Below are 27679 nucleotides of genomic sequence, written 5' to 3'. Positions count from 1 at the left end.
CAATACAAACCTAAGACATTAATGCTAGCTTTACAGCTGCTGCTTCCAACATCATTTGAAACCTCAAATGTGTATTCGCCGCTATCTTTCTTTTCTGTAGAAACAATCTTTAGCATAGAGACGGTATCGGTAACACTGATTTTATATTTGTGTCCCAAAGTCAACTCCTTTCCATCTCTGAACCACTTGGCAGTAATATCTTTTGTTCCTGAAAATCTACACTGCAATGTGGCCGGGTCGCCCTCCGTGACATCAATTGAAACAGCTTTATCAGTGATGGTGGCTGCCTCTGTGGTAAATACAGGAGCAAATATGAGTCTTGGTGACTTGAAATGTAGACGTTAGCAAAACACGATGCTATAGATTAAGGAGATGGGAGGAAGCTCTACAAACCTTTTACTGTTAGTAAAGCAGAACATCTTTGGATTCCAGCATCATTTTTAGCCTGGCAAAAGTATTTCCCATCGTGCTTCACTTCAATGGCCCTGATCATAAGAGTGGCCACATTGTTCAAAAAAGTCATTTTGGTGTTATCGTCTTCAACAATGTCATCATTATCTTTCAGCCAAGAGACTGTTATAGGCATGGAACCTTTAATAGTTGCTTGAAACACTATTGTGCCTCCTCTAAGTGAGCTAATGTTCTCAATTCTCTTCACAAATTGTGGGGGTTCTAGTGAAAGAATAGAAGCTATGGTGAGTATTAGCCTCAACTAAACATCAAAATAAAATTATTATATTTTCCAGGCAGTACTGACCTTTCAGAGCCAACTGAGAGCTACAGACACAGCTTCCTACATCGTTTGTTACCCTGCACTGGTATTCTCCTGCATCTGAAGAGTCAAACTTGAAAACTTGGAGGCTAATCAAGGAATTCTCAATGCTTATTCTGTGCTTTCTACTGCTCCTCACAGGTTTGTTGTCCTTTAACCAATAGACCTCAAATGGAGGAGTACCTAAGACCTCGCATTCCAGTATCACATCTGAGTCTTTTAACACTTCCCTTGGTTCAAATTCCTTGACAAAGTAAGGTGACTCTATAGCACAAGACAGAAAGAAAGAGTGGGGATTGTTAATTGGTTCTGGGACCTTTTAAAGGCTCGAAAGACTCGCTGAGAAAACTGAGCGGAGGGGTACTTTTCCACACACCTTTTACAACCACGACACTACTGCAGGTATCTTTCCCAGCATCATTTTTTGCCTCACATGTATATTCACCACAGTCTTCAAGAGTGACATCCAGGAGTCTGAGTACTGCTGTGGAGCCCACCAAAGTCATCTTGTGTTTGGCGCTGTCTTTAATTTCCCTGTCATCCTTGAACCAAGAGATCTTAATTTCAGGCGTGCCTGTTACTTTACATTCTAATTGGGCGTATTCTCCTTTCTTAATCAACTGCGACGGCTCAAGTCTTTCCACGAAAGTAGCGGGTTCTGTGGAATTAAAGAATGTTATTAAGAAGAGTTATAGAAAGAGGTTAAGGAAAAATAAGAGGCAGCAGGCAAAAGAAACTCTAATCGCCAACCACCAAGCATATCATCATAAGAGAAAGAGTTGTGCAAACCTTGGACAAACAGGTTTGCACTGCATGAGGCTGAACCAGCCGCGTTGCTGACTTTGCAAGAATAGGTGCCCGAATCAGCAGGTTTCACAGCGTAAAGCTCCAGGTAACTCGACAAAGCTTCAGTCGTGATGTAACAAGCTCCGCCGGTTGTTAGCTCAGCATCACCCTTAAACCATTGTACAGAGAGTGGCGCTGTTCCCTTAAATGTACTCTTCAAACGCACTGTTGACCCGGGAGTTATTTCTTGAGACTCTGGCTCTGTCACGAAGCTAGGTGGCTCTACACATTGTTTGAAAGAAAGAGTTGGAAAGAATCAGTAGGGCAACTTAATGTAGAGAGGAGTTTAAAAGGGGGCGGGGGAGAGAGAACGGTTAAAAGAGATACTGAGAAGAGAATGCAAAAGAAGATGTCAAACCTTTTATCGTTAAAGTTCCATGGCTTTCTTTGCCCCCTGCAGAGTTAGTAGCTCTACAGGAATACACCCCTGCGTCATTGGCATCCAGGTGTTTGATGTCCAAAGATGCTGAACCTTCTTCGTAGCGTATTGCGTACTTGGCGCTGGCAGTGATCTCTTTGTCATGCTTAAACCAAGACACTTTTATTGGAAGAGAACCTGATACTTTGCAGTCAAAGTGGCAGGAGCCACCAACCGCGCTATCGACGTTCCGCAGAGGTTTGGTAAAGAATGGAGGAAGGGTGCGATCTGTTCCAAGGCACAGCAAAGAAAAGAAAACCAAAATATATCAAAAAGAGTGTTTTAGGACTGTGTCCCCCCCACCTTCCGCCTTCTAATTGTTCTACCATCTAAATCGCAGTAGCATCACTGGATTACCAACCTAATACAGTAAATGAGGTGGTGCACGAACTGCGTCCAACATCGTTTGAAACTTCAAAGGTGATTTCGCCAGTATCGTGCAATTCAGCGGTGTAGAATTTCAACTGAGCAACATTGTTCTTAAAACTGATTCTATACTTTTTGTTAGAAGCCAGAGGCTTTCCGTCTTTGAACCATTTCGTTTTTAGCTCTGGGGTGCCTGCAACAGTGTATTCCAGAGTTGCTGGGTCTCCTGCCGTCACCTGAATGAATTCAGCTCTCTCAACAATGGTAGCAGGCTCTATAACAGAATTAAACAGTTGTCATTATAGAGCTAATGCGAACAATCTGCCTGTGTATATGAAGAATTGTGTGATCTTAAAGTGCTCCTACACTGACCTTTAACTGCTAATTCTCCAAAACATGTTTGGCTTCCGGCATCATTCTCAGCCAGACATGTATATTTACCACTAGAAGTAATCTGGACACCTGAGATTTGCAAAGTTGCAATGCCATTTTCAAAGGTCACTTTGACTTTGTTATCTTCTTTAATAATATCTTTCCCCTTCATCCAAGTGACAGAAATAGGAGCTGAGCCTCTCACAGCTGCCTGTAAGAAAACTTCATCCCCAGCAAGTGCAGTAACATCTTCGACTTTCTTAACGAAAGAGGGAGGTTCTAATTTGAAAAAGAAAGGAAGGAAGAAAAACCCTTATCTATCATTATTGCATCGTATGGTGCTTGTTGCTGCATTTCAGGTTTTTTAAAGAAAATAAGTTGCCTTCTGGATACAATGGCAACATCTTTTTATGGATTTCTAGCTCTGAATGTTAGGGGGAAATTTACCATTTCAATCTGGAGATGGAGGAACCATTATTTGTTGAGCAATAAGTAAATGTCTTCCATTTGACATCATGCAAATTAATCCAGGTGAAGTAAAGGTGAGGAACCTGTGGCTCTCTAGATATTGTACTCCAACTCTAATCCCATTAGCCATGGTCAGGAATTATTGGGTCCAACAACATCTGGAGGGCTACAGGTTCTCCATCATTGATGTAAACCAGGAGTGGAGAACCTTTGGTCCTCCAGATATTGATGAACTACAAATTGGCCATGCTGGCTGGGGCTGATGGGAATTGTAGTTCAGCAACACTTGGAGGACCACAGGTTCCCCACTACTGGTGTAAATGAGGGGACTGGGGAGAGTAAAAGAGGAATTCTTTTACTGGGCACCAAGGCTTGCATCTCAGAAGGAAGTCAGGAGTAGAGATTTTGCCTATGCTTTATGTTGGAATCCCTCTGATTAACATGGCACTATACTTATACGGGACGCGGGTGGTGCTGTGATCTAAACTACAGAGCCTAGGGCTTGCTGATTAGAAGGTCGGCGGTTCAAATCCCCGCTATGGGGGTGAGCTCCCGTTGCTCGGTCCCTGCTCCTGCCAACCTAGCAGTTCCAAAGCATGTCAAAGTGCAAGTAGATAAATAGGTACTGCTCCGGCGGGAAGGTAAATGGCATTTCCGTGTGTTTCTCTGGTTCGCCAGAAGCAGCTTAGTCATGCTGGCCACATGACCCAGAAGCTGTACACCATCTCCCTCGGCCAGTAAAGTGAGATGAGCGCCGCAACCCCAAAGTCATTTGTGACTGGACCTAATGGTCAGGGATCCCTTTACCTTTATACTTATCAAAGAAAAGGAAAACAGACCAATCATAGGCGTGCCTTGTCAGTGGTAAGTCCCATTCAGTTCAGTGAGGCTTACTTTTAAGTAAGTGTGTGGGAATGCCAAGAGCATTTTTTTAACATATGAATTGCCTTTGGGCTCCTCTTTCAATACTTGGTGAAACTTTGAGTACTGATAATGTGGGGGATGGGAGGTGAAAAGATGCATTAGCATTGCAAATTAGAACTCTGACTTGGGTAGGTTTTACATTTGTGTCACACGCTGACAGAAGCAATAAACTCTTTACATATCATGTGTAGGGATAGGAAAACCTATCAGCTCCTCTTTTTTAAAAAAGTCTTAAATTGAGTCCTCACATTTCCACCTCAGTTTGCGGTTTTTAAAAGAAGTCCTCGTGAAAATTTATCAGCATTTTAGTGTGAATTTCTTCTTCTACACATGTTTTAATGCTATTTTGCCCAATATTCACTATTTTCCAAAACTATTTTTCCATTTTAGTATTCATTTCCTGACTGGAACACTGCATTGCAAAATTCAGAGAAGTGTGAATTTTAAAGGATGGCCGTGTTCTGGTCCACATATTGTTTTGAAAGCTAAGGTCACCTTTAAAAGAGAACTGAATTGACTTTCTCCTCCACCCCTAAACATGTGTAAAACAGCCTCTTGCTTGGGAATTAATTTCAATGAAATCTGTTCTCTGCCTTTATTCCTACGTTTAGGAATATAAGAAAAGATTCCAAGAAGCAACAAGACACAGAAAGAGAAGGAAAGGAAAGGAGACAACTAAAAAAGAAAAATCGGTTTCCACGAAAGAGTTATTTTATCCTTTTGCACTATGTTAAAAATAGGTTTTGTTTGTTCACTTGCCCACTAACCTTTCAGCATATATGTTGCACTGCAAACACATTTTCCAACTTCATTCGCTATGGAACATTCGTATTCACCAACATCGGCACTATTAAATGAAGAAATCTCCAGAGAGATAAGAGACTTTTGGGAAGTCAACCTGTATTTTTTACTACTGCGAATTTGTTTCCTGTCTTTAAACCAACTGATTTCAAATGGTCCGGTACCAGAAACCTCACAATGAAGAGTGGCATTCATTCCTCTCACTATGTCGCCCGGCTCAAGAGTTTTGATGAAAGTAGGAGGCTCTATAAAAATCATCAAAGCATGAATAAAGAATTAGTGACCGATAGTACACTTGCAACAGAACAGAGCACCTTGAAAAGAAAGCATCCTTGGGTTTAAGAACAAACCTTTGACAACAATCTCAGTACTACAGCTGTCACTACCAGCATCATTAGCTGCTTCGCACGAGTAACTTCCACTGTCATCAACTTTCACATTGGTAATATCTAGCACAGCCACGTTATTGGCAAAAGACATCCTTTGTGTGTCGCTCTCTCTAATCTCTTTGTTATTTTTGTACCATGTCACCTGGATCTCAGGAGACCCTTTGATTTTGCACTGAAGGTGTGCTGACTCTCCAGGAGTCAACAAGTAAGAGGGGTCCACTTTCTTCAGGAATGATGGTGGCTCTAGAAGAAAAGTTCAGAAAGAAAGAAGCCTGAAATATAACACCTTAAGAAGATCGATTTGATAGGACGATTACAAAGACAAGCTATTGAGAAGCAGGCAGGTATCTATCAAGGACAAAACTCCAATTCCTGCCATTGCTCTCAATTCTGTTTTTTTTTTTTTTTATCACGGTAAACCAGGACTTCTCTAAAGAGTCACCTAGGATGGAAAAATAAATAAATGACAGTTTTAGTCAACACTGGAATAAAGTTTCCACATTTAAGGAAGTCAGACAATAAGCTTTAGCAAAGACACAAAGACGAGTGAAAAAGATTGTAGCTTTTCTTTTTACAAAGAAACACCACACCACACCACACTTGGAGAAATGTGCTATGATTAGCTTTTTCCTTCTTAACGTTACTTCTCGCTTCTTCATTAGTTGGAACTAACAAATCAGTTAAGCTTCCAAGTGGGACTGGGTTCCGCTCAGGCCACCAGGCCCCACCCCCATCTCAGCGAGGTGCAGAATAGCGCCCTGCATCACACTGAGGGTGACCCAGCCATGCCATTTGCCAGGCGGCCAATCAGGGCGCTGTGGGGGCGTGGCCGGGGCCCACTTAAACCCACATCACTACTCTGGCAGCTCCTCTTTGAAGTGCAACTACTATAAATAAGAGGACATGAATGGCACCAAGTTGAGCAGACCGACAATTTTCCTTACCTCTGATTGTTACAGTGGCCGAAGAAGAGCTACTTCCAGCCTCATTTGCAGCAGTGCATGCATATGTTCCTGAATCTTTAAGTTTAGACAGAGGGATATCAAGTGATGCTATCTTGTCTTCAAAGCAAATCTTGTAATCTTTGCCTGGAGGTATTCGGTTTCCATCCTTGCTCCAGGATACTGTGACTTTCCGGTCTTCATCCACTTGGCATTCAAGATGTATCTTCTTATTGACTGCAGACTGAACAGACTGCAGTTCCTTGACGAATCGTGGTTTATCAATAACAGCTATTTCTGCCTGGCAGATGTCTGCTCCAAATTTGTTGGAGGCTTTGCAGGTATATACCCCCCTGTCATTTACTGTGAGGCGTGGAATCTCTAAACTGTGCTTATTCTCAGAAGCTGAAATCCTGCAATGTTCTGTGGAGGAAATGGCGGCATCATCCTTCTGCCACACTGTGTCGATTACAGGGGTGCCTGCCACTGTACAGAGGAACCTGGCACTCTTACCCACAAAAGTAGTAATAGATTCGGGTCTGGTTAGAAAGGTTGGAGGAAACGCTTCTGCAAAAGAAAGGAGGTAAAGTTGACATTGACTTGGCCAATACAGCGACCTTTCTCCCCCACACCAGCACCAAAGAAGGGAGACAGAAATGCTGTCTGCATATACAAGCATTAAATTGCCTAGAAATAATGTGCAGTAAAGATTCCCAAGACTCAATACATCCAGTAAATCATTAGGATAATCTAGCAGTTTTAAAAGCCATCTATCAAGAGTTATTTCTTATCTAAAAGAGCAGTTTTAAAAGCCATCTACCAAGAGTTATTTGTTATCTAAAAGAGCAGCTTTAAAAGCCATCTAGCAAGAGTTATTTAGTCATGAAATTAGGTTTACATGTGACGATTTGAAGTGCATGTCATGAATTAACCAGCAATATAGATTCCAGTAAGAAGAAAAGTATAGGCAATTATTCTAGTAATAAAAAGGCCTAGAGAGATCTTTTTAAAAGAGCAATGTCATTATGTATCTCTTATTCACTTCAAGATGGCTCCCACCGCCCACTACTTCTGTAAGTATGGATCTCATAGAGTAAATGAAATCAACTGCATCCAAGCAAAATCATGATCAGACGACCCAGTTAATACTATAGTCTTTTTGAGAAGCTTAAGAAATTTAAGAGAGAATGTTTATGGGTGAATATGATGGAATCAAAAGACATTTCAAATGCCTCTGGGCACAATCCATTCCCTTGCTGCATTCTTCTCTCCTTCCGACCCCAGTGTGAAATGCTTTAAGTGTGGAAGTTCTTGCCTACAATCTCCTTCGCCAACTGCAGCTCTTCCATCACTAGAGAGGGGTGCTTGTAGTCTGTGTGCTTGTACCAAATGGTGCACATCTGAAATGAACTAGAGTATTCCCTTTATCATTCGTAAGTTTCCCCCCATGCTTAAAAGAGTTCCGAAATAATATACAATAATTACAAATGGGTCATTTGACCATATCCTAAGTTCTGTTCTTTGACTCAGCTTCCGATGGAAATACATTTTTTGCTCCTGCATATGTATGTTGAACCTGGGGGCCAAATACCTGGTATTTTCTTCTATATCTATATGCACAGAAATGGAAATCCTTAGTCTGCTAGTCAATACCATTGGCCCTAGATGCATTTTACAACATACTAACGGTGAACACGTTCAGTTACCTAAGAAGGAGGCAGCATAGGGTTCATGTCTCGCACTTACCAGTTACCGTTAAGGTTGCTCTGCTGCTTACGCTGCCATACTTATTGGAAGCCTTGCAGCTGTATTCACCACAGTCAACTACTTGCGGTCTCGGAATTTGAAGAGTGGATGTATAATTAGCGGTGTGTATGGTATACTTGTCGCCATCATAGATTTCCCGACCGGCTCTGTACCATTGAAACCGTACGTCTGGCGCCATCTCGATCTCGCAGGTGAACTTGGCAAGGTGGTTCACAGCTACTTCTTGGGATTCCAGCCTTCTCCTCAGTATGGGTCCAACTGAAGTAAAAAGTGAAAGAATAATGTGGTTACAACCATCCACGTTCATGCGGATATTGTAATACTAATAGCATGTATGGTGCTTATATAAGTGTACATTCCAAAACACTGTTAATAAAGTGACCAACAGAAATGAGATGTGTGGTTTCATGAGCTATCCAAGGAAAGTGGCTGTAAAGAAAAATGGTTGTCAGAGGTGAAAGCAAACCGAAAGCAGTGCTCAGTCTACCAGAGGGCTACATACATTGCAGTGCATAATGGAACTCTAAAGATACTCTGATGTGCTACTTACTACTAAAGGCATGCAAACAACATGATATATGAAATTATACCAGGTTGTACCGGAACATTTTCAACATGAAATGTGTGACATTATGCTAGAATGGTGCAATGACTTCTACGACGTGCTGTGCAATCTCTTGGCACGTCTACTCAGAAGCAAGTCTCACTGCGCTCAGTGGGGCTTCCTCCCTAGTAAGCATGTTTAGGATTGCATCTTTATTGTAGCAATGAAAAGGAAGAGTGAACCAAGTTGCTCTGTGGATATGGGGATGAAAGTGCTGCTAAGACATGCACTCTTTTTTTAAAAAATCTGAAATTACAAATAGTTTTATTTAACAATCATCATTCATGAAACCAAAGTTAATTTTGTTTCAATACCAAAAAGTGCAAAATGCAAATAAAAGGTGTGAATAAGAAATATATTTAAAGAAATAAGAGTTCTAAAGAGGAAACAAAAAGTGGAGAATCTGTGATTAGTTTGGTGATGCACAGCTGAAGTTTATATACTTCTTATATCTGTATCCAAAATGCTACTAGAGATACAAATATGTATATGTGTGTTCTATTCAGTTAGCAAATGAGTGAAAATAGGAAAGCAATATTTTATCCCCATATTCCAACCTCTTTTTACAACTGTGAGTTTCGCTGCTGCTGTTGTTTTTCCACCTTCATTCAGAGCCTCACAGGTGTACTTTCCTTGATGCACTTCCTTGAATGCTTGGCTGATTACTAGTGTGTATGTGTCGTGGTCTTGCAAGCACTTGAACTCATTTCCTGAAGATACCAGCTTATCCCCAAAATACCAATTCACCACTTTAACATTTTCTATAATGGAAGTAAGACTTACACTGTCACCTTCTTCAACAACAGTGTCTATAAAACTTTGGCGCATGATGGGACAATCCCTGCTCACTAGACTGTCTTCTCGTTTGCTAGCCTTAACTACATGTGCCTCCTCTTCATTTTCCTCAAAAAGTTCTTCCTTTCTCTCTTTCACTTTTAGAGCATCTATTAGCCTCTCAACTGGGGCTGCTGCTACAGGAATATCAAGGGTGAGTGTGGCTGTACCTACATCTTTAATGTGCTCACTTAGAGCAATAGTTTGGACTTCTTGAATAGACACAAGTTGCTCCTCCTGTGTTTCTGATTCAGTACTCAGGTACGCATGATGTGGCTCAGGTGAACCAATAATATTACTGACAGATTGTTGCTGAACAGGTGTCTCAGTTACAGTAGCAGACTGCATTAGTTTGGAAGGTGAACAAGAAGTAAGCAACTTGTGGTGTTCAGGTTCTGCTATGGCACTGGGTTCCTCTGCTGTCAGAACATGTTTCTCGTCATAAATAATGGAATGAAAAGCAGCTTGCAATTCACTTTTGAAATCGGCTGTCTGAGAATATATTCCATCTAGAGAAAGTGTTGTTTCTGCAGTATTGGAACTTTCCAGGATTATAAGGCAAGTGCATGTTGCATGTTTAGGTTCTTTGATCACTGTTACAGTTTTTAATTGAACGCTCTCAATATCATCTAAAGCATCCAATGGAAATAAGTGCTGTTCATTTGTCAGAGCTACTTTCAGGGCCCTTCTGATCTGAGCCTTCATATCTAAGCTACAACATACTGGAGTCTCAGCTGCAAGTTCTTCTTCTTTCTGAAGCACTTTGTTTTCCCATGTTTCAGGCACATCCATAAGCAGCCCCAGTTGCTTCTGGGCCTTTACGTTCTCAGCATCTGGCCTTGAGATCTTGTCCAAGTGCTCTTCCTTTAATGGCTGTTTTTCCTCCAATAACAACGGGAGCCTGACTGACTGACCTTCTTGGATGCGGGCTGCAAATTCTTGCTCTGTGGCTTCCAAGAGATCAATGCTCTCTATTGGAACACCTTGCTGCTCAACGCAGGTGGATTCTGAAGGCAACCTGGGCTCAGACACCACCTCACAACTCATGGCCTGGACAGCCTCAAATGGCTCAGCATGTCCTACATCCAAGACCCTCTCTTCAGTCACATCAGGTACCTGCATCACTGTTTGAAAGTCTTCCTTCCTAAGGGTAGCTTTCTGCTCTTTTCCTGCTTCGGGGAGGATTTCCTCTTTGGGCAGAAGCATCTCCTCAGCCGCGGTGGCCAGACACTTATGAAGCTGAGGCTCCGCTATAGCCACAGGGTATTCTCCGGCAATGCCACTCTGAAAGGCCTCTAGTGCTTCAGCAGCTATCTGGTTCTTTCCCTCAGACGCCACAGCACGTTTGAGCATGATTTCAGCTTTCTGCAAAGCATTTTGGGGTTCAGGTTCTTGTACAGCCAAGATGCCTTCCTTAGGCAACACTTGCTCAGTTTGGCTCGTTTGGAGATGCAACACAGAAATGGGCTCCTGGGTGACCTGAATGCTAACTGCCTCTGCCAGAGGAGGAAACTGCTTAGCATCTTCACAAGAGGTGGAGACTTGTTCTTCTGTTACTAAGCAGTGTAGCAAACATGGGCTTTTCCTAGACAGCGCCTCATCTTCCAGGGGCACCTCAGAACTAAAATGCTCTTCTCTAGGAAGTGAACCTTGTCCATGTACAACAGGCAAATGCAGTGGCTTTTCACCCTCTCTTTGGATTTCTGCTACCACTGTGCAGTCTAACCTGGGAAGGTCCTCAGTGTGTTCATCAGAGAGCTGCTGCTTTTCTTCAGCAACCAGAGCTGTTTGGACAAGCCTGTCCTGTTCCAGTGAGCCCTTCTGCTGCTCTTCAATGGTTGCATCAAAGACGGACTCTTTGGGGAACATCTGTTTAGAGGCAATCATAGCCACGTGTAATACACTGGATGATTCTTGGGTTGGACTAACTTCTGCAGGTGAATCGGTGTAATCAATTGCCTCAGCATGAGCTTCACTTATCTTGCATTGTTCTGCTGCTACAACAGACTGAAAAAAGCTGCCTTGTTCTTTAGCTGGTGTGACATTCTCCCATTTGTGTGTGTGGTCTGCCAAAGAACTTTCCTTGGACAATTCTTGGATGCCCTCAATTCTAGGAACACACACTGCATGTTTAGGCTCACTGGTTTCAATAACTTCCTCAGCTCCCGGGACTGAGAATACAGCAGACTCACCGGGGCTTACCACATATTTCTCCTCAGATATAATGGAGGCAAATTGAGATGTTTGCTCTATAGCTGACGTTGGCCTGACCATTTCTGGAAGCTTGGTTTGCAGCCCCTTTTCTTTGTCTTCTTGGTTTATTTCCTCCACAACAGGTAAACAGATGTCAGAAACTCGGTGGCACTGGGAGCCCGGCAATTCGACTATTGGTGGGCTTTGAATTGGTTCAGAGTGTTGCTCTAAGAAACCGGGGTGCTCCTTCACCTCACCTGTGGTAAAAGCTGAAGAAGCCACCTTTTCATTGGCCTGAGAAGATGGATCTGCAATTTCTCCAACTTTGTGAGACTCGAGCAAGGCTACTTGTTGGGTAAGAAGGGCTTCCTGCTGTACAGTAGCTGTTGAGTAGGAAGCCACCTGCAAAACATCTACCTCTTCACTATGTAGTGAATGCCTATCTTCAGTTCCAATTGTATACATCACATGCTGCCCATCATGTCTTTCATCACCAGGCAGTTTAACGGCATATATCCGTGAGACGGTAGCCTCGTCACTCACAGTTTCTTTATATGACTTGGTGCGTGTTTTCTGTTTACTCTTCTGTTCCTTATATGGAGCCTCCCCAGGCATGTCTAAGAGAACAAAAAGTTCTGCACTGCTAGAGGCTTCACCTATGAGGTTGATTCCCTTGCAGATGTATAAGCCACCATCGGCCCCCTGGCAGTTATTCACCATTAGTGACCCAGAACCATCTCGATTATGAATGATAGTGTACTGTGCACAGGAGAAAATCTGGTTGTTTCCCCTAAACCACTGAATCTCTGGAGGTGGATCCCCAGCCACTTTGTACTCAAACACAGCAGGAGCACCTTGCGCACACTCAACAGGGTCTAGCTTCCTAACAAAATATGGAGGTCGAGGACTTCCTGTCTTCTCTGTAGCGAATTCTGCCTCCAGTTCCCTTTCATCTCCCTTAGGATTGACCTTGAGATAAGCAGAGCAGGTCGTCTCTCCATGGATATTACTAGCAATGCAAGTATATTCCCCTTCATGGTCAAATTTTGTGGAGAGAATAATGAGGCTATAGTTTTCATCATCAAACACAAACTTATAGTCTGCAGATGATGTCAGCTTAACACTGTTGAAATACCATTGTATCTGTGGTTTTGGATCCCCAGTAACTACAACAGAAAGTCTAGCTAAATCTCCTAAACTTATTTCAACATTTGACACATGCTTGAGGAAGGTTGGGACGTTGCTCTTCTCCCTTTTCACCTCTAAACTGCTAGAATAAACTGGATTTTCAGGCATGAGTTCAAGTGTTTTATCTCTATCAGATAATTGTAGGCCGCTGGTGTAACTCTCAGTTCTTTCTTCCTCAGAAGTCACAATAATAGAGCTAGAAATCTCTGTATGGGGAAAAAATTATTTACATTTTACTAAAATGCTTTCTTGAAAAATTCACCTTGTATCTACCAGATACTATCAATCAATTATCATGTTAGGACAACACTTTGTAATGCTGCAAGATGATTAAAACATTCATATATTTTAAAATATACCTTGAATCAAAGGTTGGACATTATTTTAGGATTCAGTTTATACAGTGGTACCTTAGAAGTTGAACTTAATCCATTACGGAAGGACATTCGACTTCCGAAACATTCAATTTCCAAGGTGCGGCTTCTGATTGGCTCTTGCAATCGGAAGAGCCAATCAGAAGCCTCTTGTCTGCCGCATCGGACGTTTGGCTTCTGAAAAATGTTCACAACCCAGAACACTTTTTGGGTTTGCCGTGTTCAGGAGTAAATTTGTTTGGGAACCAAGCCATTTGAGTACCAAAATACCACTGTACTGACAATTTCCCATTTTAATCAGTGCACGAATATTGGAGGAATATCTGCATACAAAATGAAGGCATAATATAGCACAGATATTTGGGTTGGTGTTTATTATGTATAGACAGACTCAGACGTTCACTTTTCCATTAGTACTAGAAAAGCAAAATCACAGCTCCCATCATTCTATCTAGAACATTAGCCATTGTGGCTGGGACTGATGGGAATTGAAATCTAGCAAAGTCTGGAGGGTCACAAGTTCCCCATTGAGGGCAATCTTTCCCATCCTGCTGTTCTACAGATGTATTGGACTACAATGTCCATCTGCTCCAACCAGTATGGCTGTTGGTCAGGGATGATGGGAGCTGAGAGCCTCAGACATCTGGAGGATACCAGGCTGAGGAAAGCTGATCTAGGAGATACAAGAGTCTGCATTAAATGTTTGATGATTTAAGTACTCCCTTAAAAAAAAAAAGCAAAAATTTGGTGCTGCAGATCCGTGAGCTGAATACTCATTATGGGGTGTTCCTGCTGACAGAAGGCAGGAGAGGAAAATTTTGCTGATTCACCCTGCATCCCCCTGAAAATTTGCTCTGGAACGTTTGGGGAACCCTCCTATGGCATGCGAATGCAAGGGGAAGGAGGAATCCAGAAAAATTATCTCTCACTTTTTCTGTCAGTGGGATCCTCCATTGGAACAAAGAAACTTCTGCAGAAGAAAGGAACCCTTCTATTAATGGAAAAGGAAATCTCACTCCAAGTCAAAATATAAAAAGAATATTAATTGGGATAGGGATTCAGTAACATATCACACAATAATAAATATTTGAACTTGTTGTAATTTTTTACACTGGTATATAATCTTCTACGTATATTTTGTGTGACTAAAAGTACACTTAACACCTGGAGGTAGATCCAGCAATTATTCTTATTGAGTTTGTGAATATAAATAACATTTAAAATGCTTGCTTTACGGGGCTGTTTTATATATGAAATAGGAATGTGGTCTGAGGTGTAGGGTGGTAAGTGAAATAAAAGGTATTCACTGAAATGGTGCTACTGATTCTACAGCACCGATCCGGGGGGGGGGGGAAGATGCTTAAGTCCCATTGAAATCAATGAACCATAAATCCCATTCATTTCAACTGAATTAAACAGTCAAGCACAACTAATGCACCCCACTTCATGCCATTCAGTAGAAACATAGAATTATGGTGTTGGACATTAGCCCTAAGGCAGGATGTTCTAGAGCTCAGCCAGCAAAAATTAGTTCCAAGTCAAAGACACAGACAACTGTTTTATGCCAAGTTGGACCATCAACCATATGGTACAGTACTGAGAGTACCAGTGTTTCTTTTTCTACCCAGAGCTATTTGATCATATAAGGTCTCCTAGGCAGTACAGGTATAGCCTTCCTCTGGAAGGAAAACATTCATCCTCTTAATCTTCAGAGACCAGGTGGTTCTCTCAGCTCTTGATCAGAAGACCTAAGGATGCTCTGTGGTCCACATATGGTCCACATACACTGTGTCTGGCAGACAAGTAGTCAGGAAACAATTCGGCTTTCCCCATCAGTTGGTTGCCATACTTTCTTATGGCAGTTGACTCTGCCATTTCATATGTTACTTCTGTTCCCGCACTGGTGTTTGGTGCATGAGCTTCTGTAAGTCCTCCAATGGAGGCATGGATTAGTTAGATATTGACTTCCTAATCCATGCCCTCACTTTTGCCACACTTAATACTACAAATTATAAAACATGTACCAGTCATTTGCACACATGCTCAATTAATCATTAGTAGACCCCTACAAACATTTAAAGTACTCTGTTAGAACACTGTAGGTGTCTACTAAAGATTAAATGAGCATGTGTGCAAATGACTGGTACATGTTTTATAATTTAAATGCCAGAGTAAGTTATCTGTTCTTTGTTTGACAGTTACAAAGAGAACTTTCCCAAAATCCCACCCTCTGTTCAAGTCTAGGAAAAAAATGGTGTGCATAAAGGTTATGACCTTTACATACACACCACCATTGTTTAAAGGTCAATAATTAATTCATCAATGTATGCTCAATGAAGAATACAAAACCAAAGTCAAGTATTGTATTTTGAACTTTTATTAAAACAATATGTACATTGACATTTAAAATGTAACATCAAATATGAACAAATAAAGCTCTTTCGATCCTTTTTTTTTAAATACCCTGTAACTATGAAAAAAAGACATCTGAGTTGACACTGGAAAAGTGTATAGCTTAAATGCTAGCTTTGGAAGATGGAAGTTGTAGCCAACATTAGTCCTACTTTTAGAGCAGGCCAACTGAAATTAATGGGTATGACTAAATGACATCCATAAATTTAAATGGGTCTACTCTGAGTAGGGCTTAGTTGCATGCAATGCTACAGGTGTAGCTGCCAGTCTTCGCTTTCATCACAAGTACTTGGCCATGAATTCTGACTGTAACCAATGGTTTGGATTTACAGGATCAGGCCACAGATAAAGTAATTGCAAAGATACTACAAGCTGGAAGTGAGTGTGAGAGGTCAGATATGGTGGCTGAACTTCTTCAGAGTGAAACACTGTGGGCTTTCTGATAGCATCAGACCGTATAATACATTCAATGCATATTCCCTAATATGCTGGGATAGCTGCACTTCATTTGCTCCAAAACTGCTAGTCAACTATATCAGGAATGACAATGGACACAATGCTATGAGCAATTTCTACCCAGCTCAATGTTGGATCAGAAATTTCATTTCTCTTATACTATCAAAACATTTTAACTGCCATGCAAATTATTTTTAATGCCTACTGTCAGCACGCTGAGAGTGCTGAAATACCCTGTGTCAGTTTAGTGTTTCCAAAAGAACCCCACCCCCTTTACTTCTTACCTTAGGTTTTACATATAAATGCCTAATATGTTACCAGGTGTCTAAACTGTTTGAAATTTCTAGTCGACTGAGACTGGTTCTGTTTCCAGCCAAGCCATTTTCAAACTTGTAATTTTGAAATCAGTGGCGGCGAGATTTCTGTTCTGAGGATCCTGTGATAAAAGAGCCATGCAGGCTTCTTTCCACAGATCATCCAAGCTATTTGACAAAACATGTTATGCATGTCTCGGGCAAGCAGCTCTGCGTTTTGAAGCAAAGCTTCCATCTTTGCCCTACGTAAGAGTCTGTGATGATAACTGCAGATAAAAGTTGATGGTATGGGTGTGGGCATATTTACAGGGTGCTTTTTAAATAAGACCTCTATATTTTTAAGAGTAATTCTAACATTTTTGGGAACTTCAGCAATTCCTAGTAATATAACATCAGCTTTGGGATTATGAGGTGCCTAAAGCCACAGATTTTTGATGAAAGGCTGAGCACATAAATATGGAAATAAGAGCATGCTTATGCACAACTGAGTATATAAATGCACCAATTTATTTAAGTATACATTACCATGCTTCTTTTAAATATCAGTGTTGAAAATAATATTAAGCAGGAACTCTCAAAAGTACAGTTTCATATTTAAAGGTAGCTGTCTCAGAGTCAAGTGGTGTATTCTTTTCTAGTGTTAAAAGGCTATTTTCGTTTATCAATATGTCTGAGTTAGAGAATGTGCTTTTGGTGCTGATCACAATAGTGACTAGATTACCTATGTATTTACTTTTTCTTTTTTCATATACACAGAGAATGAAGTCTTATATCGATCGGGGTGCCATCTTGAATAAAATATTGAGGGGGGCAGGTAAGCATCACCCCACATAATTGATCACAATGCATGGCACACACACAAACCATTTGAATGGCAATGCCCATCAACCCCCTTGAATAAAATATGGGAGGGCAAAAGGAGCTCACCCCCTAGGAGTTGGCTCCTATGATATGGATCAACATGGTGGTAAGCCCCATTGCATTGATTTAGGTTTACTCTCAGGCATATAGGGTCTGGAACTGCAGCCTTAGAGTCCCAAACCTATGCATGTTTACTCAGGAGTAAAATCCCATTGCCTCCAATGGGATTTGGTCCCAGCTAAGCTTGCATGCAACTACAGCACAAAACATTTTACTGAATGAAAATTGTACAGTGGACAATATTCATGTCTGTTCATATACTGAAAAACATGGTTTTAAATTCATACTTCTTGTATGATGACAGAAGTTTAAAAACAGCAAAGAGTTTTATGATACTTGAAAAACTAGCAAATTTATTATGGTATATTTTGTGTGTGAATGTGCCATAATAAATTTGCTAGCTTTTGAAGGTTTGCAAAATTACTGTTTTGCTGCAACAGAATAACATGACTATCCCTCGCTAAAGAACTGTTTTTTAAAAAATAAAATAAAATTTTGGATATCAAGGCCTTGGCTTGAGATGGATTTCAGGGTTCTGTTTCATTTCATGCATTGCTAGACCACCTAAAGTTTAACCAACTCTAATAAGTTTAATTTCAATATATTTTATTTATACTAGCTTCACATGAGCATATTTGCCTGTTTTACATTGCTTTTCCTTTAGCTAAAAGGTAGTTTTAACTTGGCAAAAGAAAAATAATTCTGAAAGTTTTTTCTGCAATCTCCACTGTGACAGAAAACCCAAATGGGCCAATTTGGTCTCTGATTCTCTTTGAATCAGGGTATTTCAACTGGTGTCATGTTACTACTCTTCATTTGAATTGGAATGAGATCAACATAAGTCTCAGTTACTTCAGTGGAAGAGAAATAACATAAGATTACAGGATCTGTTCAAGAGAGAACGTTATTTTCTGATACAACATTGCGAGAGGGAAATCCTCCTTTCTTTTCTGGTACTGCATTTAAAATTCAGTGTGCATATAAAGTACAATTCCAAACAAGTCAGTTATAAGAAAAAAGGGGGTATCAAATATTTCAAGACCCTCTTAACAAAAATGTGAATGCACCTTTTAAATAAAACAATCATATTTACATGTATCAGACAAAGATGGTGTACACATGTGGGTGACAATTACAATGATATCATTACAAGGATGCATACGGTGTCGGGATCAATGGAACTCGCTTTGAGTGAAGCTTAGCCTGTAATGAGAGCTAAGCATCACTTCATCTCCACAGTAGTTTTTGGTAGGGAGAGTCTTGGGGAGGGGGCCAGTGAATCCCACTCATAAGGTTGCTTCAAATAACAAGAAGCATCAAAATTACTGCTACATAGTTTAACGGGATGGCTCTCTAAATGCGGTGCAAATGTGCTGTCTCTTTAAGAATAAATACATTTTGAAAGCAGGACGTTCAGCAGATTGTTAACGAAGCACTGCTATAGGCAGTCCCTGCTTTGTTTGTTGCTACACACTTATACTCTCCTTCATCAGTTTGGACTAAGCTTCTTATAGTCAGACTGTGACAACCTTCCTGACTTTCCTCCATACAGTATCTCTCTTCGTGAATCAATGCCCCATTTTTAAACCAGCTTATTGCTGGTTTTGGAGAACCAACTACTAGACATTGGAAACTTGCAGAGGTACCCATGAAAGAAGCACAATCAGAAATATGTTTCATAAACTTTGGAGGTGCTTCTGTAACTTGAAATTCAAAGCTGCAGGTGTCTGTGCTCTCACCTTTAAATTCAATCTGCTCTTCTTTGGATGGTTCAGCAAATACATCAAAGTTAATATTTACACATGCTTCTCCTTCCTCTTCCTGCTCCTGTTCTGTAACAGCTACCAATTTAACAGCTTTCTGAGAATCATCAGTGTCACCTTCAAACTCAAACTCCAGCTCTATTTCTGTCTGGTTGCCATTTTGGATAGTATTATCAACAAGCAAATCAATCTTTTGAGGCCTGCCACTAGTGCTATCCAAACTTAGATCTGCCTCACCTCCATCATTGGTCACTGCAAGAGCCCCCTGGCCCCCAGTTACAGCTAACAAGCACCTGCATATAGCTTCTCCAACAGCATTAACAGCTTTACACAAATACATGCCACTATCAGAATGCTGTACATTCTGAATTTTAAGACTATGACTTCCATTCTCACTTCTAACAGCATACTTCCAAGCATCTGAAGAAATGCACTGATTTTCCTTAAACCACTGCACTACTGGGGTAGGACATCCCGAGACTGTACAATGAAATAATGCCTCAGATTTTTCAGGAACCTCTATGTCAAAAACAGGGGTGGTAAAGCGTGGAGGCATCTCGGTGACTTCAAAGTCGATTGTAACATCTTCATTCTCTTTCCCAAAAGAAGCCATTGTGTGTTCCACCAGAGATAAAGGGAGAACATCAAGAGACACAATCATACTTTGATTATCAGAAGTGAGTTCAGGAATGGTGGCTATTTTCACTTGCTTCTCACATTCCTTAATCTCAGTCTCATCCAGCTCTACTTCCAGGAGAATTTCCTGAGGCGAAGGTGTTCGTGATGCTGACCCTTGCTCTATATCAAACTCTATAACATGTTGATGAGTTACTGGAGGAGGAAGAGCCAAAGCTCTTCCATCATGGGGTAACACTTGTACTTGTGTGATATTCTTGGATTCGCCTATGATATTTATTGCATGGCACATATATTCCCCTCCGTCTGTTTTTTGAATGTTGTGGATTTCTAAGATACAAATATCACCTTCTTTTTGTATTTTGACCCTTTCATCTTGTTCAAGCAATGACTTATTTCTATACCATTTCACATCAGGTACGGGAGTCCCTATGACTGCGGCAATAAAACGCAATGTGGTGGTCTCATAGATTTTTCTTTTAGTCAATGGCTTAATAAATGCAGGGGGAATTTCATTTCCCTTTGGTTCCAATGCTTCACAAGGTGTACCAAACATTTCAGCACGTAGCTCTTCGAGAGAAGAGCTCCTGTGTTGCAAACAAGAGCCGGTGGGTGTTTGATAACGCTCTGGTGGGGTGCTCCCCCTTACTAGATTTGCAGGAGACCTCACTGAAGCTCTGTTTGACTCTGCAGATGGTGTAGAATATCGCTCCTCTGATGGTGTAGAATATCGCTCCTCTGATGGTGTAGAATATCGCTCCTCTGATGGTGTAGAGTATCGCTCCTCTGAAGGCGTAGAATATCGTTCCGGGCTGCCAATTGGTGTGTGATAAGACTCAAAAGACATGGGAGATTCAAAATTATCCACTGACGATGGTGGTGTGTAGAATCCCTCAGCCTCTACCATTTCGTCTCCGCTCATGCTGTCAATATCAATAGACATTTCTGATTCGGGAGAAAAAGGGCGGGTCAGTTCTTGCTGTTGCTTGTAATAATCATAAACGGTGCTAAATGTAACATCTTCAACCTCCAAGGATGTGATAGATCCCTCCCTGGTCAGAGTCCTGGATGAGCTGTCTCTGACAACTGGGATCTCCTGTTCTCTGGCAGCAAGCAAATACTTTGTCAGAGAGAAATCTGCTCCTTCATGAGGAGGAGGAGGAAGTTCTTGAGCGTGAAGAGTAGTTTCTACGGCATCCCCTTCAGTTAGATTTCCTAGAGGAGGATTCATGAATTCAGTAGTTTCACATTCTCCTGTCACACCTCCCTGGCTTATAAGTGATTCATCTTTAAAAGAAAGAAGGAACTGGGCCAACGAGAGTTCCTTGGCTGAGCTGTGTGATGATGGTTGGTTGTCAGGCATTATTTGACTATCAAAAGGCTTCTCGGTATCAGTCCCCTCAGTGGAAGAGCTCCTCGCTTTGATAATGGTGTGCTCAGTAACACGTGCCATTTCTCCCCCTGTTTCATTAACACTTTGAGGCTTCTTTCCATGCGCAGCTTTTTTCAAATCAGATATGAAACTATCAGCTTCGAGCACACCTGTTTCTTTCACTTGGTTTTGAAAATACTGACTGAGAGGGATGGGTTCTGGCTGTCCCCACAGAAAGGCTTCATCCGGCATCCTAAGCACTTCCTCCTCAGAAAATTTCCCCTCCGGATCGCAATGCCGTTTTGTAGCAGGCTCCTGTTCAGTAGAAAGGCTAATCGTTTCTAAGGCATTCTTCAGTATTTGTGTCACTGTCAGCTCTGCTTCTGCTTGTAACTTTTGTTCTAGGGAATTATCTCCCTCTAGCTGCACCTTATAGCTCTGACGGAGTTCCTCACTTAGAGAAACTCCTTCCTCTGGTACGCTTGCCTTCTGTAGCTGTTTTATGAAACTCTTTGTCTCTGTACCCACCATCTCAAAAGCCGACCTCAGATTAAAGGAACCCACTTCTTTCTCTGGTAATGTTTCAGCCTCCTTCAATGAAAAGTCTTGTGATAAAGATGCAGCATGTGCTTTCAGATCAAACATTTGCTCTTGTGTTTGTAGCTCTTTCCCTGGGGACAGGGTGCATTCTTTGTTGTCTCTGCTCTTGTAGAGGACATTGCTTTCAGTGGATTTCAGCTGCTGCCCTTGAAAGGCTTCCATTTCCTCTGAAGCAGAATACAGGAATTTGAGAGGTATTTGCCCCCGTGGCAACTTCTCTTCTTGCTGTTGATCAACATTTTCTAGATTCAGAAAAGCTAATTTTAAATCAATGTCTATGTTTTCTGGGGATGTACATTCCTGAACATTTTCTTCTTCCATCATGGTTTTCAAAGAGAAGGAATGTTTTTGGCAAGAATGCATTATTTGACGTGCATTTTCCATGGTACTCTTTGTATCAGCCTGAACTCCTTCAGAAGCAGAATAGATGTTTTTAAAGTATGTTCCTTCTGTCTCTGGTAGGTGGCTATTTTTTTCTATATCTGAGTAAGCTTGCTTTAAGTCAAAACTGCCATTTTTAGGGGGTAATGATTGTTGCAGTGCACCACTTTCTTCCTTTATAGTTTCATTTACTTTGGAAACCTCTAAATCAGATTTTTTGTGTGCATGTTCAGCAACGTCAGTTTCCAGGCTTTCAGCAACTGAATATGCAGTTTTAACATATTCCCCCCCAATAATTTCTATGTCTGGAACAGTAAAAACAGAATCTTGATCCTTTTCATGTGTCTGTTTTTCCTCAATGTGAACTTCCTCTTGAATAACAATTTCTTTGTTATAATTAGATTGTTTGGAGGGAAATTCTTCTTCAAAGGATAAGATAGCTTCCTTGAAACTATATTCTGTCTTTACTGGCTCAGTATCTTGAGAAGGCTCTTGTTGAGAAGCTCTTTCTTGCTCTAGAAACAAAGTGGGAGATTGTATAATTTCTGGGGTTTTGTTGACATCTAGTTTCATTTCTTCAGAACCAGAATGCAGAGCTTTCACAAGGACATCTTCCTGGTTTTGACTATCATTTTCTACATGCAGAGAAAGTTGTTTTAAATCAAATATTCCTTCTTCTCCCGGTTCCTTCTCTTTGTTGATGTCTGGGCTATAACTCTCAGCTGATGTGTCTACTTCTGCACTTTCTATAATCTTGTCTAGGTCTGTTCTTTCAATATCTGAAAGTCCTTTCATAATGATTTCCTCTTGTTCCTCAACAACATTTTCTGTGCCTAAGGAAGCTGGATGTAAACTACCTTCTACCTTCTCTAGGCATAATGCATTTTCTTGGGCATAATTTGCTTCATTTACAAGTTCACCCTCTTTAGAAATACCTTGACTAGAATTCAATCTTTGTTCTAGAGCTGATATGCCAATTTGTGCTGATTCTGTGATTTTGTTTGTATTAGCTTGTATTATTTCAGAAACCAAACATTTTTCTTTGACATACACTTCCTCTGATTTAAGTCTGTTTTGTTGTTCATCAGCAGTTTCTGTATCTGCATGAACCGGCGTTCCATCAAGTGAGATATCAAGTTTGCCAGCAATTGGACTTGGGCCTATGAGTTCCTGAGTTTCAGTTTGTTCTTGAGCATTCTTATCTACGTTGTCTTCAATAGCAAGCATTTGTTTTAAATCAAATACAAATTCAGGCACACTTACATCTGCTTTTCCTACCAATTTTTCACCACAATGTATTTCCTTCTCTTTCCCCTCACCAAAGCTAGTGAACTTTTCCTCATGGATCAAAGTGCCTTCCTCTTTGTCAGAGATAGAACTTCTGAATGCTTGCTCTTTTTCTACTCTGAACAGTTCTTGCTGTTCATTGGCTACTGCCTCCTGCAGATTTTCTTTGTTTACAACCTCATAGTCAAGTTGTTCTTCCTTAGGTGCACTTTGGAGTTCATTGTTTATATTTTGCAGATGTAACATACTTCTCTCTTCTATGGCTGACTGATCCTGAGAATTCTTGCTTAATATATCAGTAAAACATTGATCCTTCTCCTGGACATCGCTGTTTTCTTGCAGCATCTTTAATATAGGTGTGGAAAACCTATGATCCATAGATTCTTTTGCACTTAACTCCTGCTCAAAAGTGCAGATTTGTTCTTTAACTTCTTTAAATGGTATGTCTGTGATTATCTCACTTGAAGGTATTTCCTCGTGTGATATACCTTGAGTTGGTCCATACTGAAGACTCTCTGATTCTGGTTCCAGATATGCTAGTGTGAATTCCAGACCTTTAGAAATCTTCTGCATCTTCTCAAATATGTCTCTTACAGTTTCCCCTTCATCTTTTACATCATGACTTACAGAAATGTCTTCTCCTGTAACTGACTTCTCTCTTTCCGTATGACTCTCTACAACCATTTCAAATTGACAGCTTGATGATATTTCCATAGCTGCGTGTTTATATGTGCTTTCTACTTTGGCTTGTTCAGCAGCTGTACCTCTAAACTCCTCAACAAGTGGAGTGTCTGCTAAAATTTCTGAAATACTGTCTACCTTTTGTTCTTCTTCTGCACTTGACTCCACCTCTTTATGTACATCTTTTTGCTCCCAGATCTGGAAATGTGGGTGTTCACTTTCATCAGCAAGTAGAGACTTCATTACATCATTTAGATAATTTGGCAGCTGGGATTCCATTTCCTGGACTGGTCTACCTGTTTCTTCCCCTCCGAAATCCAGTTTACTAACACTGTGGAACTGCTGGCTTACAGAATACGCTTTATCGCTAAAACTACTTTCCGTAAGTCCTACTGAGGATTCAAAATAACTCCCCAAATGTTCTCTTGCAATCTGGTCCTGAGTTCCTCTGACTTGGCTTTGGACAGCTTTGAGCTCAGTTTCATCAGAAAATATTTCCACAGTGGGATCAACTGAAAGGTAACAAACAGTTTCGACTATGCCAGCTTTGTTTTCAGCAACACATTTGTACATGCCAGCATCAGATATGGAAACCTTGCAAATGTGCAACCTATAAATGCCATCTCCGTCCTCAAAGTAAATATTTTCAGTGGGGATTAAAATCCCATCATTCTGCAGCCATGTTACAATTGGCAGCGGTTCTGCGGATATTAAGCATTCAAGTACCACAGAATCCCCTTCTCTACATCTAACGTGTTGTTGAATTTCTTTTAAGATTTTGGGGGGTTCATGAGCCACATCAAATGAAAATTTAAACTTATGCTTTAGTCCTACAGAAGTTTGTTCTTCAGGGGGTTCTTCGGGCACAAACTCAACAAACTGAGTTAATTCTTTGAATTCTTCATCTTGTTCTGGAGTTGGGGTTGGAGCGGTTATTTTTATTTCCACAGGAAGTGAAAGCAGATCTGGATCAGAAATGCAAGGTCTGGGCAGCTTAATCTGTGGAGGCAGGAGAGTGGCTCTGCCATCCATACTTAAATCAGGTTCACCTTTTTTTGAATACTCAAATGCCAAACTGAGTTCCTCTTCCTCTTCTGCATAGTCTGGTGAAAGCTCAACTTTACATATACTGAATGGTTCAAATTCAGGCTTTTCCTTCACTTTCACTTTTAGCATTCCTGAAGTTGTAGCAGTCCCATGCTGGTTAAATATCACACAAGTAATGGAGCCTTCCTGATCACAGACAATGGTGGAGAATGTCAGTGTAGAACTATTTTCTGTGGTTCTGATGTTACATTCTTGGTTACGTTGCAGTGGCTTGTCATTGTTATACCAAGTGACTGTGACCTGTGGATGGCCTTGGAAATCACAATTAAAAACACAGCTCTCTCCTTCACTTACTTCTTGTGATTCAATTTCATGAACAAAGAAAGGGGGGCATGGCTCCAGATATTTCGGAACAGGCCTCACCAATTTGTCAGGTGGTTCTGCTATCTCCGTTTCTGTTTCAGTGACCTCAGCCAACACAGACTCTTCAGTTTCAAGGGAGCATTTGTTTACTGACATTGCTGTTTCTACAGTTTTGCTCATTTCCCTGATCTCAAAAACAGGCGCAGGTTCATTAATGTTCAATGTGATTGTATCTGACATCACCATATCAGGTTTCTCTCTCTCACTGACATCATCAGTCAAAAGTACATATACCAGGGGAGAGGGGTTTTTCTTAATGTCTTTTGTTGCCTTGAAGTCTTGAGTATCCATTCTTGCTTCTTCTGATTTTCCATGGGTATAAGTATGGTTCATCCATCTTGTGTTCATCCCAATTGCCTTTGGATCTTTTTCTGTAACTTGTGGCTTCACATTCCCTTTAGAGGCTACTACCTCCTGTCTCCGGAACATTCCTCCCCTATTGCTTTTATCAGGAAACTCCTGGAGAATCTGAGGAGGCCCAGGAAGGCCCAGGATCCGTTCCATTCTAACCTGAAATTTTTCTGATGTTTTCTCCAGCTCCCTGCTAGAACTTCCTACGGTAACTTCTTTAGTGCCTGACACTGTCGGTAACATGGCCTTTTCATTAATCTGCTCTATTGTTTGGAAAGCAAGTCCCTTTGTCTCCACATGAGATGTTGCACAGATTGAATGAGCCAACGGGCCTCTTTTATTCCCAATTCGTACAAATTTCGCAGAGGGAAGATGTTCCTCTGTTGATCCCTGTGATAGAAGCACTTTTTTCTTTTCCAGCATAGCTTTTTTTGCCTCGCGAAGTCGCTGCAACTTTACTTTTGTTTCCTCGTCAAGCAAAGCCTCTCCTTCACTACATCCCCTATCTGCACGCCTGTTTCTTACCCAATCCTTATCATATACAAATTCTTGTCTTAAGGACGGGAGACTTTCAAAGCTTATGGTCCTCACCATCCCTTTGGTAGGAGAAAAAGCTCTCAGCACTTTCTCGGTTTCCTGCTTCTTATCAAATGGAGAACCAATACACCGCAGATCAACTTTGAGCCTATCACCTCTCTTTTTCTGCACCAGATGCTCTATACGTTCACAAGTACTCTCTGACTGTCTCAAAAACTCTAGGTATTTGGCATTTTGTTTGTCACCATGTGCTACCAACAATGAAGCAGTGGACTCGGCTGAACCCTCACTGTTAATAGCAAAAACCTTGTAACTCCCTGAGTCCCTTTCCTGGACTTCTTTTACCTCTAGACTGGAGCTGTGCATATCCATGCAGCTCTCACTCTTTATTCTCCTTCGCAGACTTTGGGGGATTTGCCTGTTGTTATGGTACCATGTTATTTGGGGCAAAGGAAGGGCACTCAATTTGCACTGGAAAACAACTGGGTCTCCAGCCATAACAGACCGATACTTTAACTTTTGTGTGAAAGAAGGTTTCTGTTTCTCAGACCAGGAATGCATAAATGACATTCCACTTGTGCCCTTCAGATCCGGGAGAGATCCATGTTGCGGAAGATCTACGGAATCAGCAGAAGCAGCCTGTTTGCCAGCCGGGTTTTCTGCATATTCTGGCTCTTCACCGAAGAACAGTTCTGCAAAAGAATACCATTACATTACAGCGTACTCTGTCCTTTCCATCACACAGTTGGTAAAAAAAATGAAAAGAAATGAAATAGCTATGAATGAAATTAAATAATGAGCATGCAACAGATTCATCACAAATCCATTAAAAAAATTCACTCACCATATTTGTTCGAATAAACGCAACGCCTTGCTCTGTTTTAAAGATTCTGACACGAAAATCGTTCGCTGTCGGTTCTTTCTTCCAACTGCGGAAATTTCTTCATCAACAAGCAAAATGAATCTCAAAAAGACATGTTCCTGTGAGTGCATGTTTTACTGCCTGAAAAGCTTTTTATTTTATTTTTTGTATTATTTTTTTTTGCATTTCTTCTTTGCAAAGAAGGGGAGGGGAATCTTACCTGACTTGCAGACAGTAGAATAAACGCCCTTTCTGATCCCTTTGATTGTGCGTTAAAATGGTCAAACAATAGAAAATATATTTTTCAAAGATATGAAAAAAGAGTCAACTGTAAGTAATTTGCTAAAACAAAATGAGAAGGCGTTTATTCGAACTAATA

At 41.0% G+C, this 27679-nt stretch overlaps 2 protein-coding genes across 2 annotated transcripts in view; both read right to left on the bottom strand.

Annotated features, from left to right (window-relative positions):
- The window catches only part of TTN (titin), a 286732-nt gene that overhangs the window by 202684 nt on the left and 56369 nt on the right, over positions 1-27679 (bottom strand). The window contains 12 exon segments of the mRNA XM_033167307.1: positions 11-289; positions 394-672; positions 758-1036; positions 1149-1430; positions 1562-1840; positions 1977-2264; positions 2398-2676; positions 2775-3053; positions 4934-5212; positions 5318-5599; positions 6301-6864; positions 8044-8322. Coding sequence (XP_033023198.1) covers positions 11-289; positions 394-672; positions 758-1036; positions 1149-1430; positions 1562-1840; positions 1977-2264; positions 2398-2676; positions 2775-3053; positions 4934-5212; positions 5318-5599; positions 6301-6864; positions 8044-8322 — 3648 coding nt within the window.
- LOC117056699 (titin-like) lies at positions 17858-27462 on the bottom strand. The gene is made up of 2 exons (XM_033167294.1): positions 27283-27462; positions 17858-27130 (listed from the first exon to the last, which is right to left on the bottom strand). Exon 2 carries the CDS (start codon positions 27006-27008, stop codon positions 18774-18776), a length of 8235 nt encoding a protein of 2744 aa, XP_033023185.1. The 5' UTR covers positions 27009-27130; positions 27283-27462; the 3' UTR covers positions 17858-18773.

This window comes from Lacerta agilis, chromosome 1 (genome assembly GCF_009819535.1).
Source record: "Lacerta agilis isolate rLacAgi1 chromosome 1, rLacAgi1.pri, whole genome shotgun sequence".
Lineage (NCBI taxonomy): Eukaryota > Metazoa > Chordata > Lepidosauria > Squamata > Lacertidae > Lacerta > Lacerta agilis.
This window is presented reverse-complemented; position numbering and strand designations above follow the sequence as displayed.